This window comes from Cylas formicarius, unplaced genomic scaffold (assembly GCF_029955315.1).
Source record: "Cylas formicarius isolate icCylForm1 unplaced genomic scaffold, icCylForm1.1 PGA_scaffold_3__17_contigs__length_32017465, whole genome shotgun sequence".
Taxonomy (NCBI): domain Eukaryota; kingdom Metazoa; phylum Arthropoda; class Insecta; order Coleoptera; family Brentidae; genus Cylas; species Cylas formicarius.
In genome coordinates this window covers 5,479,571-5,495,282 of record NW_026844326.1, presented here as the reverse complement: position 1 = coordinate 5,495,282, position 15,712 = coordinate 5,479,571, and the positions used below count along the sequence as shown (strand labels likewise).

The window sequence follows — 15,712 nt, the reverse complement described above, 5'->3', positions numbered from 1 at the left end:
ATACCACCACACCATGACAACATTTTTTTCGATATCTAGATAGGGAAAACAATCTCACCATTTACAATCCCGTGATGTGATATCACTTAGAATAATCCTACCGGTAATTAAGTGCCAATAATTCAAAAAGGCAATTAAGTATCTTGTAACATGGCAACTGCCATCTAGTAACTGATATGTGCGTCATCAATGGTCATGCAATAGGCTGCTAGATTTAGTATAGCGTCGCGGCATCTTTACGCAGAACTTCGAAGCTTGTGCAAGTGACATCTAACCGTGGTGTTGCAGACGAAAGCTTGCCAAAGTTACTAACGGAAGTGTTTCCTACCTCATGCAAGTGTCACTTTTCAATGGCCTCGTGAAAATTTCAACGAAACGAACAGAGCAGTTGAGCGCAGTTAAGTGACAGTAAAGTTTCGTACGCGCTGTGTTCGTTAAAGTGCCTTTTGCAATACACAAGTACCGCAAGTGTTTTTGACCGATTTTTTTACCATGTCGGACGAAATTGCAGAAAACGGACATCTCGAAGACGATGTGCCGGAAATTGAACTCATCATCAGGGTAAGTTCATACAGATTATGCTTTTGAAATAGCCAACATTTCATTGGGCGTGACTATAAGTTCAACATTTGATTATTTTTTCGATTTTTGGCGGAAAGTTGACGCGCGGGTTTAGAAAATGGCGTGCTTTTGTTTAGACGGTTGTCGTGCTTGAACGTATGCTCATCTGGCGACTCTGATCTAATATTTAAAATACCCGCTGACGTCTTTAATTTGTACAACTACTAATACCTCATGTTAGGTATATGACCTTGGAAAAATCCAAGGATACGTACATTTAAAATGCTCCTATTTTTACACAATTTTTGCCATTTGCCAACGTAGTCTCATCCGTGTCACCTTTACGTGTTTTGTAATCGAATTTACATGATAAAGGGCCCTCGGAGAGTGCAATGTTCTCTTTCTCTAGTTCGAAAAAAATTATTTTAGTTGGGTGTTTGTTGTGCTAGCTACGTCAATGGCGGAGATAAAAATAGAAATTACTAAACCCTCATCTCTTCCATCGTGGCATGGTTTTTACTCACCCTCGTTAGCAAGTTACCCTGCCGTTATAGTGGTCTCTACGCGAATGACTGGGTAATGGATATCTATTGGGAATGTGATTTGATAATCTATAATCCTACATCGAAGCTCGGGCTTCGACCCTACTTTTACTCAAGCCTCATTTTTTTGGTTCTGTGAATAATTTTTATCAGTCACCACAACCACTAGAATCTGAATAAATACTTGATTAAAACTATTTACTTAAAAAAATATATTAAAACAGTTTCCAACAAAACAAGTGTTAAATGGTGTCCAAAATCCAAAATTGGTACACCACATTTCACAGCTTTCACGGATTTTACAGTGATTAATTTTTAGGTTATGTGGAAACATTTTGTAGTCAGTCCTAAGTGAAAAAAAAAGTTAAAAACGTACACTTAAAGCGCCTTTTCAAAAAAATTGAAACAGGTACTGTCAGTATTATTTTATAAATTCCATACATTTTCAAAGCTTGAAAATTAATATTTCATTTTTTGTTCCTAAATATTTAACTTTTAAATTTTAATTTAGTAATTTTCTTCGTTGAAAAAGCATTTAGTTAAGAATTCCGCTAATTATTAGAAACAGCAGCGGATGTTTTTGCAAAATGAAAGCTATTTATGACCTGTTCTTATGCCTTAAAAATATATTAAAGATGATTTACTCATGAGAAACTGTTCAAAACTATAAAAGTAAATTTTGGAATACTATATAATATATATATAATAAATTTCACAGATAACAAAGGTTTGACAGATTTTTTATCAATGAGTTTTGAGCGACTTGCATTTAAATAAATGAAATAAACAAATTAAAATGTTTAAAAAATGGCCCTACGTAATTTTTAATTAAACATTTTTAAGTTATTTGTAGATTGGCGTCTAAAAATAGGTGTAACATTTGTTGATAAATAATTTCGATTTTTTGGAATATTCACTCAACCCATTGATTCAAAAGTATTTCCGGCATTTTTTCATCAACATATAGTAATAATTATCAAAATTCAATAAATGTCATAAACATGCTCTTTTCTATTAAAAAAAATATGAAATTAGAGTTATAAAGATAAATAATTTCACATAGCAGGCACTTACTTCTGATATAACTGCAAGTTATCCTAAAAATGTCATAACGATGCCGATTACAGTATAACAATTCACGTTAGGTGTAGTTGCTATGTCAATTTGACATTTCCTGTAAGTAACTCGATAAAGAAAAAATACGAGAAAGAATAAGAGACAGAATTTTGAAAAAAAATTATAACCATTTTGAACATTTATTTATTTATTTATTTATTTACCAAGTTCATGACTAATTCCATCCTTTTTTTATTTTCGTACTAAACACTGAAACAACATTTTTTGAAAAAAGGTTTTAAAATAACGTATTTCTTGAATATATTTTCTTTTCAATAATTTTTAATGTATCACTTATTTATTACAATCAGTCAAATTTCGTAAAATTATTTGACAATTCATAAAGTATCTGTAAAATCCGTTAAATCTTACTTTATATAACTATTATATACAACTTGTATCACTGCAGATAAGGGTCATGTGGAAGACTTACTTCAAGTTTTCCATTTATATTTATTTATTTTTAAATTCGTCCTAACACATGTTATAAAGTCATTTCTAAAACCGCTTGCATCAGAGGATCTTTCAAATCTTATCCCTCCCTCTTCTTGTGCATTAAAACACTATAATCTTTCAAATGACTTTCAGTTATTAAAAAAATATATTTTATCGGGAATTCTTTATGCAACAATTCTATTCATCTCATTTCTCATTATATGAATACATTTTGAGTTATAATAGAAAAAATCAGATTAATTAATGAATCAACTAATAAATCAACGAGACCCAGACTCGTAACTGCAATGCAATAATATACAGGGCGTTTAAAATCTGAATGAAACTATGCAACTTTTCTGTTGACCTTCTTTTTCTAGGGGATATGAAATATATATAAAATATGACGCCGAACGAATTTTTACAAAAGCAAAAAATAAAAATATATAGAGTAGGATGCCTTTTAATAAAAAAAGTAAGCAGTTTGTTCATAGGTCCGATTGGAGACTTTTGTGGCTTTAAACATAGCTCGTGACTTAATAAAAAAACGCACGAACGCTAGATGATTTGTAAAAAACTACTATTTTAATATCTTTAATAACATTTTGCCAATGCTAACGTTTGGAATTTTTCTGTGGAATATTTGCTTTTCTTATTTAAATTGACTGCATACAATTATTAGAGTTTTTGACTAAATAAAAAGAACATCTCCACTGGGATTTAAATCACTCGTAATAGAAAAATATACAGTGTGTTTCATTGAAAATAAGAAAGTTCATCGCACTTGCTATTTTTTTATTTATAATTTCCCGTTTTATATATCAAAATGTACTATGACATCTCTGCATTTCAGATTTATTCAATTTTTTTCACGCTTGGCTAGTAATTTCATTAACATCCGATATAGTATAGTATATTTGTTGAACTTTGACGGCATAACTTTTTTTAATATAACCAGAAACGTATAATGTTATAGTGAATGGTAGAAATGGTTAATTTTTGATTGTCGTGGTAATCGTAGAGTAAAATATTTTTGAAGTTATTTTAAACAGCACCTTGCAACAGAATTCGTCAGAGAGAAAACAGTGGGTGCGACTGATTCCGCCCACAAAATTATTGAATAGATTGCGTACGATGATCTAAGGCTTTTGTTTGACTACGTACACCGTGAACTTAAATAACAATTCATTTTAACATCCTTTTAATTTTTCTGAAATCGACAAAGATTAATACATTATTCCCCAGTTTTTGTAAATTTGTATTTTTAACGAACCCGGGGGAATGGGAATGGGAACTAAAGTACCTTTGAATTCCTAAGCTCTTTGCTATTTTTAAATTTGAAACAGTATACAGGGTCTCCCACACTCTATAGCCTATTAGAAGTATGAGGAGAATGACAAATGAAATTATTAAATTTTTAAACTATTTGAAACATGCAACTTTGCCCCATCTTATCGAACCATATGCCAATTATTTGTTTGAAATGGAACACCCTCTATATCATTACATTTTTAGATTCTGTGAAAAATTATAAAACTTTCTCTTAATTAATAGGCAGCTGTATCATATTATGACGTGAGATTTACGCTATCGCCTACGGGATGTTTGCACAAATTTTTGCACATGTTGCAATACACTTGCACATTTTTTGCTTTAAACAGAAAATATACAGGGTGGTTCAATCAATACATGATTTTCAAAAGAATTTGTTCCCTATTTTAGCCGTTATAGATACGTAAATGCCAATTTTAAATGAAAGACCTATTGAAGGATTATAACATAGCACGCCTATTTAGAATAACCTTAAAGTTAATAACAAAAAACTACAATAATGCAATAATGTATTAAACGATTTATTAATATAAAAACACCCAATAGTGAGTTTGTTTTGTTGAACGTGTATTTTTTTGAAAAGTTACAATTTTCGGTATAAAAATAATCTTTTTTAAACAGCTGAGGGAGGTAGTTGTATTGAAGAAATTGTAGTTTATTTCAAAATACAATTCATAAACATCTGGCGAGCATACAAATCAACCAAAAGGTTGTGTGCTTATGACCCAAAAAGAAAATATAATTATAATGTATTGGCGTAAGTCCGTACCAAAAAAAAAAAAACAAAACAAAACTGAATAGTTCAAAGTAAAAAAATAAATAAATAGTTTTTGTTTTAAATCCCCAATAGAGTGAACATTAAACACTACTCCTTGTCCAGTGATTTATTTTCTTGTTGGATTTACACCAACTTTGAATTTTACATTCATTGGAAAGGTCTTGTATGTAATGTATATTTTGAAGGTTTCATATTTCATCATATTTCTAGTTCGAAATAGAGGAGTCCAGCTTCAATAATGCGCTCTCTAGAGGAATAGAGTCTATGTTTAAACAGTAGAATTTTAATTATAGTTTCTGGCATTACATTTTCTGGTTTGGGCGATTTTGTAGATGCTAGTAATAATAAATATGCATTTTGTTTATCTTTAAAATTCTCTGTATTGATGTGTATTTAAGGACAATATTGTTTATAGCGCTCTTTATTGACGCACGAGGATGCATAACATTTATAATCGCATTTATAGTAGATAACCGTTTATAATAGCTATTATTCTGAACTTCTTGAATTTCTTGCTGTAACCGAATTTGACTGATTTTGAAATATATTTTACTTTACTTTAAAACCTCTTTTAAAAAAAAAGCATGATTTGTTTCAGTGTTAGTGTCAAAATGAAATTAATTAAATTAAATTAAAAATTAATAAGTTTTCAAAATTGACATAAAAGTTTTATTTATACATTAAAAAAATCTGTTTCCTATTTTTTTTTTTCTAATTAGATTTAGAAATCTTAGTATTCTTCTCTCTCACTTCTCATTAGTTAACAAACTAATCTAGGAATATTACGTTTACGTCCGTTTTGAAATTTTATAGAATTTATAAAACAACTCTTTCCCATTTTTTTGAAAATAGTTTTTTATTACTTACAACCGTATTTTGAAATCTGTGAAATATTTATAGGATCCACATAATCTGAAACCGGTAAACTCTTTGTTAAATCCGTGAAATCTGCGAAATCATGTTTGTGTGAAATCTGGTGTATCAATTTTGGTCGTTGATTTGTCCTTGAAATGTAGCGTTGCCACATCTGCTAAAACCAGTCCCAGCTTCATTTTTTAAAATATATATTATTGCATTTTTGAATTTGATGAAAAATTATTAAACTTTCTATATATCATACCTCTCTTGAGCTAAAAATTATTTAACAGAAGCTTTTGTTGAAATATTGTTTACCACTTTGCAATAGGAAGCTCGATCATATTATGACATAGTATGTTAGGTGCACCACACACCATATTATAAAAAATATGCACATTTTGAGAAATATTTAAATGTAAATTAAACTTAAATTTGAAGCGTGTGGAAAAACAACCATTCAGTCTTGGTCTAAAACGAGTCTATAATCTTCATACACCATTATCAATTTTGTTTGGCAATTCGCATTGGTATAGGGTGTTTTTTTTCGATGTATAGAACTTTAAGTTGCAATAAAACAACGATGGATTATTCGATTGACATGAATTTTATTTATCCGGAAGATAATCTTGTGGCATTACATTTTAAATATGATTTCTGGCATATGACCGCGACGGCTGGCGCGGATGTAGTCCAATCTGGACGTCCAATTTTCGATGACTTTTCCAATATTTGTGGCCGTATATCGGCAATAACACGGCGAATGTTGTCTTCCAAATGGTCAAACGTTTGTGGCTTAGCCGCATAGACCAATGACTTTACATAGCCCCACAGAAAGTAGTCTAGCGGTGTTAAATCATAAGATCTTGGAGGCCAATTCACAGGTCCAAAACGTGAAATTAGGCGGTCACCAGACGTGTCTTTCAATAAATCGATTGTGGCACGAGCTGTGTGACTTGTTGAAACCACATCTCCTGGGCATCATGGTTATTCAATTCAGGAATGGAAGAGTTAGTAATCATAGCTCTATACCGATCACCATTGACTGTAACGTTCCCATCATCGTTTTTGAAGAAGTACGGACCAATGATTCCACCAGCCCATAAAGCACACCAAACAGTCAGTTTTTCTGGGTGTAACGGTGTTTCGACATTCACTTGAGGATTAGCTTCGCTCCAAATGCGGCAGATTTGTTTGTTGACGTAGCCATTCAACCAGAAGTACGCTTCATCGCTAAACAAAATTCGCTTATGAAAATCGGGAACAACGGCAATCTCGTTTTGGGCCCATTCGACGAATCTACGCCTTACTTGATTATCGTTTGGCTTCAATTCTTGCACGAGTTGGATTTTGTAAGCATTAAACCAAGATCCTTCCGCAAAATCTTCCATAAAGTGGGTGGCCACAGATCCAATTCCTGTGCTCGATGGCGGATGGACTCATTCGGGTCTTCCTCAATGCTACGCTCTACAGCAGCAATAGCTTCTTCTGTACGCACCGTACGGCGTCTCTGGGGATGCGAGTTATCAATAAGAGTAAACGTGGTGCGCAAACGTTCCATGGTTAATTGAATTAACTGCCCTGATGGACGATTCTGTCGACGATAAAATGGACGTAGTGCGCGATACGTATTCCGGACAAACCACTATTTTCGAAATAAAATTGCACTATTTGCAAGCGTTGTTCAGGCGTGAGTGATGAATTGCCAAACCAAACTGAGAATAAATTACTTGACAGCTGTTAAATCGGTCGCCATCTTGAACAGTAATGCCAACTTAAAGTTCTATACATAGAAAAAAAACACCCATTATTTCTTCTAGATAAAACACTTTGAGACTGCACTCGGAACAAATCAGAGCAAAAAAAACACATTTTTTTTATACCGCCCTTCTTTTCGATAAGTTTAGCCCCTTGGTATTTAATTTTTCGAGTTCCTTGTGAACGCAGGTATTTTCCTCACCTGGTATTTAACAATCGCTGTCGCATTGTTTTATGTAACATTTAATAATCCATGGGAATTGTAAGGTTTATTATAATGTCTAATAACATCACTTTCCCTCGCGGGAGACTCGATGGAATCGTAAATTAATTTCGAACACAATCGTCTGAAACCGTTTTTAAGGTTAAGTTTTATGGATGTTAAGTAATTCTTTGACCGAGTCTGCGACTATCAACCGAACGTTGCAAAACCCGCCTTGTTAATTGAGTAGTTAATAGCGGTAAGAATTTAAGTGCATTTAAATATTAGATTCGGAAAATGTTGTTAATTATGATCCAAAACTGCACATTCGTCATCTCCTTCCACTAAATATAAAAATTACCCGACAATCGTTTTGGAATATTGATAATTAACAGCCGACCTAACAGTCAAATTCGGTTATTTCCGTTTAAGAGTTTTGGGAAGTGCTGAAAGGAAGCAGCTTAGTGTAGTCAGTAAATAAATAAAGTTAACAAAAACAAGCCCAACACCAATACATAATGTTTCGTCCTTTGTTCATGTTATCGACCGAAAGTTCGCGAGGAAATTCGTGAACTCCAATCTTGGGTACTTTTCCATCTACCAAAGTGTTACATCGGTATTAAATTTATTTTCGGGATAATAATATAATAAACCGGTTCAGGAAAGGAAACCGGTCAAGGACATTGAAAGACAAAATATATGGATACATTCTGTTATATTGCGTATTGTATAATTGTAATTATATAAATAATAAATACATATTGAATAAAATTTGTCGACAGAATAGCTTGATTCTATGCTATGACTATCATCCATGGACATAATTGATGGTGTACCAGCTCTGTGAAATTTGTAAAATACTTGAAATCTTGGTGAAATCATAACAGCTCTGTGAAATCCGCAAAGTCACAAATTATTTATAAAATTTTGTGTTTTTAGCAATTCCCCTTAGTTAAATCATCTTTAAATATTACACAATTTGATATTTAATAAGTTTCAGTTATATTTTGTAGAGTGTTCCCTCAACTGATGATTCACAGATGGAAAATATTTCGAGAATATTATTTTCCCTTCGTTTGATGAATTCAACACAATCACTTGGCAGTTTTTAGAGTATAAGATATAAAGCATAATTTAAGTTCATAAAGCATATTATCAAACAATTATCATCCGAATTTCTAACAACATTTTTTAAACATGTCTTTTTGACTGAAACAGAAAACTTAATTAAACCTGAAAAAAAGAAACAAAATTTTCAAGAATATTATGGTTCCTTTCGTTTTGAAATTTTATAGAATATGTAAAGACAGTAAATCTTTCTCCCTTTTTCAAAAAATATTTAATTGTGTTTTTTATATATTATTTTTCCGTAAAACCACAAATTATTTCCAAAATGTTGTTTTTTTAGCAATTCCGCTTGGTTAAATCATCTTTAGATATTAGACAATTTGATATTTAATAAACTAATGATTCACCCATGCAGAATTTTTCCAGGAAATTATTCTTCCTTTGCTTGTCGTATCATGCCATTTTTAAGGTCATAAAAAAATTTCTAATTTTTTAAAAATTGTGTTAAGTTTTTTTTCTATAATATTATTGCTTAATAATTTTGTAATTACGGCGGAATACAAAACAATTTCATATAACCTAAAAAGTATTTTTCATAATCGCTGAAATCTGGAAAAGCATTTGGAAATATGTGAAACCTCTGTAGAATCCGTATAATCTGAAACCGGTGAAATCTGTTTGAAGTCCGTGAAATCTGTGAGATCATGTTTATGTGAAATCGAAATTTTTTTTTATAATTGTTTTACGCTTTAATCTCACCGGATTTTTTTCTTTGACGGATCGAAGATGTTGAGAGATTTTTGGATTAGTGGTACATCTGCTTTTGATGTTATATTTTTTGAGAATGTTTGATATGTGGTCAGTGATGTCTTGAATGTAAGGAAGGACGACAGTGGCAAGCGCAGGATTGCTTTCGGACTTTGTCTTTGGAAGGTTGTGATGAGGTGTATTTTGAGGTGGAACGCTTAATATCTTTAATGTGGAAATTATTATAGGAAAGAGCAGATGTAAGGTGTTTTAATTAATGGGTTGGTTTTGCTTACGGAATGATTGACAAGTTCGATTTATCAACAATCATAACTTGATCGTATTCTAATATTTTTTGTTGAATGTAGCAAGGCATTTGGCACCCAAACTTCCCTCGAGCAACAGTACAAAATGAATATCCTTTTTCCTCTAGATGCACAAGATACCTCTTCTATACCGGATACCGGATATCCCAGTGAGGGCAACCAGCTACGTTATTAAAAATATGAGAAAGAGTCGTACCAGGGAGCGTCATTGTTATCTTAATTTTTAGACATCTGTTTTTGCAAGGAATTTCTAAGGTTAACCGTGCGTGCATACAAAGCTGAGATAAGTTCTAGGCTTTTTTGTTTAACGCTGTTTGCTCTATCTACTCAGCGAAAGTGGTAGAGAGTGTCCGAATATTATCTTAAATAAAAGTTCATATCTAAAAAAAGGCTTAGCGCATTTTAATAAACTTGGAGTTATTGGAAGGTGCTTTTTTAGGCTACAAATCCTTACCTCGCCACGAGATGGGGTTATATGATACAATAAAAAAATTCTGAAAAAAGTCAAATGCAGCGATATGTTTTTTTTTTATCTCAAGTGAAGTTTTATCATGTATGTTTATTACTTTTTTTTTAATAATACTTTCGACCCTCGTAGCTGACCTTTTTACATTTTGACATGCATAGTTCTTTTCAAATGTTAAGTACTATCACTTATTGTTCGAAAAAAATTGCGTTTAATCACTAGTGACTGTTGGAGACTAGCTATTGACGTATTTACATAAGTATTAAAATATGGAAAACCATTTAAAAAATAAATAGGAATTTTTGACAGAAATAATACATTTGTGATTATTAAAATTGCTTTAAAAACAAATTTTGTTTTTATCAAATCAATCACTGCATGTCGATGCTTGTCAACACCTCTTGATTGCCTACCGTTTTAATAAGTTCACATTTTAAAAATATTTTTTGCTTTAAAAATGTGTTCTTTAAAGCTTATTGCGGTTACTGATGAATTTATCAATTAATAATTTTGGTGAGTCTTCAACAATTTTGGCTTGTTTAGTTGACCAACCTTATTAATCAATTATTAACGAACCAATAATAAGTAACAATACTAAATATTTGAAAACGTCTAGGCATGTCACAACGTAGTACTGTCAGCTACGGGATAATTTGGTGCCCTTCGAAGGTATTGTATAATAAAGGTAATACAGATAAATAACAACATTTAAAAAAAAGATTTGAATTTTTTCAGCTTTAAGACTTTACTACTTTAACTACGGCTAACATTAGAAATTTTTGTAGAGACCGAGTTTTAAAATTTAAGATTGCAATTACGCCCCCTAGCCGACATTTCAGAAACTCAAAAATAGTTTTGGTTAGTTGCCCTTACTGTATATGACATGTAAGCATTTCAAAATCGAATTGATCTGAAATTTTTTCATTTCCCATTAAATAATAATAATAATAACAATTATAATAATAATTAATATTAGTAATGAGAAATAATAATAATAAATACCGTTTATTAAGTGGAGCAATTACTGAAGTCAATGACTGAAGTAATATTTATATCTGAACTGGCGAAGTTCATCTTCATCTTATCTTTAAAAATAATGTATAGTGGGTCTTCCACTTAACCAGGCAGAGAAAAAGAAAAGGTCCATCAATAGAGAATGATGAATATTTGTGAAACTCAGGCACGTCTTTAATTACTGTCAATCTTATCAGGTGTAACATTCCACTCTCAACAATGGCAGATACTGCTTTTTGAAACTTGCTATGCAATATTTTTTAAGCTCGTTTGGATACGGTTATACAAGGAGACACATTGTACCAGAAACTCCAGTAATCGTTTTTTAATCTGTGTGAAAGTTATTTTTGACTTATAATAATTTTCAATATCATCAGTCATTTGCGACGACACTGACTTGATATCATGAGATTTTATTGACTCATATCGTTAAAAATTTTTATCAAGACCTATATTATAGCCGGTGTGATAATTTGCTCATTCTCGTCTCACCTATTTTGTAAGTAAATGAATAAAGATACGCATAGATGCGACAAATTTACTTTCTTTCCAGTCAGTCGTTTCTTCGTCACTTTCAAAGTAAAAGCGTCGGAATTAAATTCCTTGGCCAAAGAAAAAATCTATACTTAGCCTTATACCGACTTTATTAACTAGATACCTTTTTTTGTTCCGATGTTGTTACGCTAATTATCGCGACATTAAATTGAATTGGAAAGTAACATTTATAACAGGGAAAACTAACGAATCCAATTACAAGTTAATAGATTATTTAGGTAGGTGTCCAAGTTGCTTGGTCGAAAGTCACGTCGAAAGACGTGAAAATCCAGACAATGTCGTCCCGAGTAGCTTAACATCAATATAGTTGCGTCAACATGATTTTAATCCAATTTTACAATGTCAGATATAGGATTTCAAACAGTATTGAGCTTTTAGTCGCTAAAATATGCAGTTATCTAATTTCTACTTTGTAATATTTTAAAGCTTTGCTCGGATAACTTAATCACTTTTATTTGTATTAAAATGACTGGCCTGGTAAATAAGATTTTCAAACTATATTAGACACAATGAAAACATAACTGGTCAATAACAAAAAATAACCCGATTGTTTATAATACGAAAGTATTTACAAGATTGAAATTATCAGTTTCGATACTACTAAATTACAAGAGTAATCTCTTCCGTTTTATATAATAAATTTGAATTGTAATCAATGTTGGACTGATTTCAATCAAGTGATTTAAATCAAACTCCTATTTTTTAAAATCTTTTTTTATTGAAACCAACACAAAAAGCACAACGTAAAAATATTATACAAATAAAAAGAAAAACACAACTCTATAAAAAAAATAAGACAAGTAACATAATAATGTACACTTTATGCTTCTGCATTTTCTTTGTATCCTCCTCCTCCTAAGTGCCGTCTCTGCTGAGGTTGGCGACCATTGTGGCATACATTTCTCTGTTCTGGGCTTGATGTATGAGGGCATTTCCATCTGTGTGGGTCCAGTCCCGGATATTTCTCAGCCATGATTTCTTCTTTCGGCCTATGTTCCGTCTACCCTCTATCTTCCCTTCCAATATCAGCCGAAGCTGTTCGTGCTCTTGGTGGCGCATGATGTGTCCGAGGTAAGCGGTTTTACGTATTTTAAGGAGCGTGTACAAGTGTGCTCGTGTGTTCATTTTACGTAGCACCGTCTCGTTAGTTGTGTGGCTTGTCCAACTGACCCGAAGCATACGTCGATAAAGCCACATCTCGAATGCGTTGAGTTTCTTGATGTCGTCTTGCTTAAGTGTCCATGTCTCAGAGCCATAAAGCAATAGAGCCCATACGTAGCATTTAAGTGCTCTTAGTCTGAGAGTTATTGATAGTCTCGGATGACATAGCACTTTACGCATATTTAGAAATCCAGTTCTGGCGATTTCTATTCTTCTTCTTATTTCTTTTGAGTTGTCCAGTTGGTTGTTGACTTCTCTGCCCAGGTAGATGTAGTGTTGCACCGTTTGAAGTCTGAGACCATTTATCATAATGTTGGTTATGTGCCCCTGTGAGGATCTGTCAAATACCATGGTCTTGGTCTTAGCGGTATTGATTTCCAGGCCCATTCTTGAGCTTTCTTCATTTAGGATGCTCATCAAAGTTTGCAGTTGTTCTTCCGAATCTGCTATCACCACGGTGTCGTCGGCGTACCTTATGTTGTTGATAATGTTCCCATTTATTTTAGCTCCTTCGGGGCAGGTCTGTAATGATGCTTTCATTATAGACTCCGCGTACACGTTGAATAGGAGTGGGGACAGTATGCATCCTTGTCTTACCCCTCTTTCTATATTTACGTATTCGGTGTTTCCAGTCTCCGTTCGTACGCAGCCCTTATGGTCCCAGTACATGTTGCGGATGATGATTATATCTCTACCATCCAGTCCTATTTCCATCAGGATTCGTATTAATTCCTCATGCTTTATACGGTCGAAGGCCTTTTTGTAATCGACGTAGCACACATAGAGTTTCCTTTGGACTTCCATGTACCTCTCTGCTATTAGAGTTAATCCCAGAGTAGCTTCCCTTGTGCCTGTGCGTTTCCTAAACCCGTACTGCGATCGGCTCAGATATTCTTCACATTTGTTATAGATTCTGTTGAATATTATTCGCATGAAGATTTTTGCTGCATGGCTCATCAGGCAGATTGTTCTGTGATCTTCGCACTTTCGGGCTTTGCTTTTTTGGGTAATGCTATGTAGGTCGATGTTAGCCAGTCTTGAGGCAATATTCCATTTTCATATATTTCATTGAAAAGCCGGGTTAATGTTGTGATGGCGTTGTCACTTATATACTTAAAATGTTCTGCCGTCGTCTGGTCGTCGCCTGGTGCCTTATTGCTTTTTGTGTCCCTGATAGCCTGTAGGACTTCCTCTTTTAGTATGGGTAGTTTGTCCCCCTTCTGGATTTGGGGAGGTTCTTCTCTTCTCTGTTCATTTCCAAACAATTCCCTCAGGTAGTTTTGCCATATCAGTTTTTGCTTTTCGGGGTCGAGTTCTAGTTCGTTGTTGTTATCGCTTATTAGAGATATGTGTTTGGGTTTCCACAGACCCGCCATTTCTTTGATCTTTCTGTGCAGTTCTCTATCTCTGTGCTGTGTTTGTAACTCTTCTACTTCGTCGCACCTCCTCTGTAGCCAGTTTTCTTTGGCGTCGATGATTTTTCTACCTATCTCTCTGTCAATCTGTTTGTATTTCCACTCGTCCCTGTTTCGTGCTTGACGTCTCTTGTCCATTAGATCCAGAATATCCTTTGTCATCCAAGGTTTTTTTGGCTCCCTGCTCTCCCCGCCTATCTCCTGCATCCCTGCTTCCACGACCGTGTCCCTGAAAGTCCGCCACACATTTTCCACACTGTCTTGGGTTGCTTCGCTTCTGGCATTAGCTATTTGGTTCTTCTCCAATAATGTATCCACGTGTCTCTTATATATATCCTTTTTATTTTCCTCAGCGGATCTCCAGGCTATTCTATTTGATGGTTTTGTTTTCTTGATCTTTTTAAGTTTTATTCTCATAGTGGTGACTACCGGGTTGTGGTCGGAACTTATGTCGCATCCTGGGTAGGTTTTAGTGTTCAGGATGCTGTTACGAAATCTTCTATTGATAGTGATATAGTCTATTTGGTTCCTGACAATTTTCTCTTCCTGGTCCTGTGGGGATTTCCAGGTGTACAGGCGTCGTTTGGGCAGCTTGAACCAAGTGTTCGTCACTATTAAGTTGTTTTCTTGACAGAACTGAACAAAGCGCGCGCCTCTGTCGTTTTTGGTACCAAGGCCGTATGGGCCCACTATGTCTTCTGCTGTTTCATCCCCGACCTACATGCTGACATCGTTGCTCTTTATATGCTTTTTTACAGATTCAATGTCATTGTAGAAGTTTTCCAGGTCTTCCTCAGAGCTGTCTAAGGTGGGTGCATATACTTGCACCAAATTGACGTCGAACGGTTAGCCATTCAATTTGATTAACATTACTCTATCACTGATTGGCAGAAAGCTTTTTACGTAGTTGGTCATAGTTCTGTTAATTAAGACGCCCACGCCATTCTGTGCATTTTTTCCTCCTGAATAGTAAAAGCCATTGCCGCACTCTGTGCTGACGTGTCCCACGTCCTTCCATCTGACCTCGCTCATGCCCAGTATGTCCCAACTCATCCTGCTCATTTCCGCTTCGGCATTCGCCAACCTGCCTGCTCTGTATAAGGTTTTGACATACCAGGTTGCTATTCTAATTTTTCTCCCTGTGATTCTTAGCACCCCCTGACCACTTAAGGTCGTGCAGGGACTGGGGGCCATGGTTTGTATTTTGCCTGCCATAATGGTTTGCTTCGGAAGTTAATGCGATGGTTTCCCTCTTGCCTTTCGCATCCAATGTCGTTGACCCTTTGTTTATGGTTCATCCGCCTTTGTGGTATCGCTACCCCTGGGCAATAGGGTGCCCTTTATCCAGCCGCCCCTAACATGGAGATCCGACGCTGTTGGC

General features: G+C 34.1%; 1 protein-coding gene across 1 annotated transcript in view; it reads left to right on the top strand.

Moving 5' to 3' along the window:
• The first annotated feature begins 373 nt into the window (after positions 1–373).
• LOC132699777 (chloride intracellular channel Clic) overlaps positions 374–15,712 on the top strand; it is a 71,016-nt gene continuing 55,677 nt past the window's right edge. The window contains exon 1 of the mRNA XM_060666661.1: positions 374–561. Within this exon, the coding sequence (XP_060522644.1) occupies positions 493–561 (69 nt within the window). The 5' untranslated portion in view covers positions 374–492. The remainder of the gene's footprint in view (positions 562–15,712) is intronic.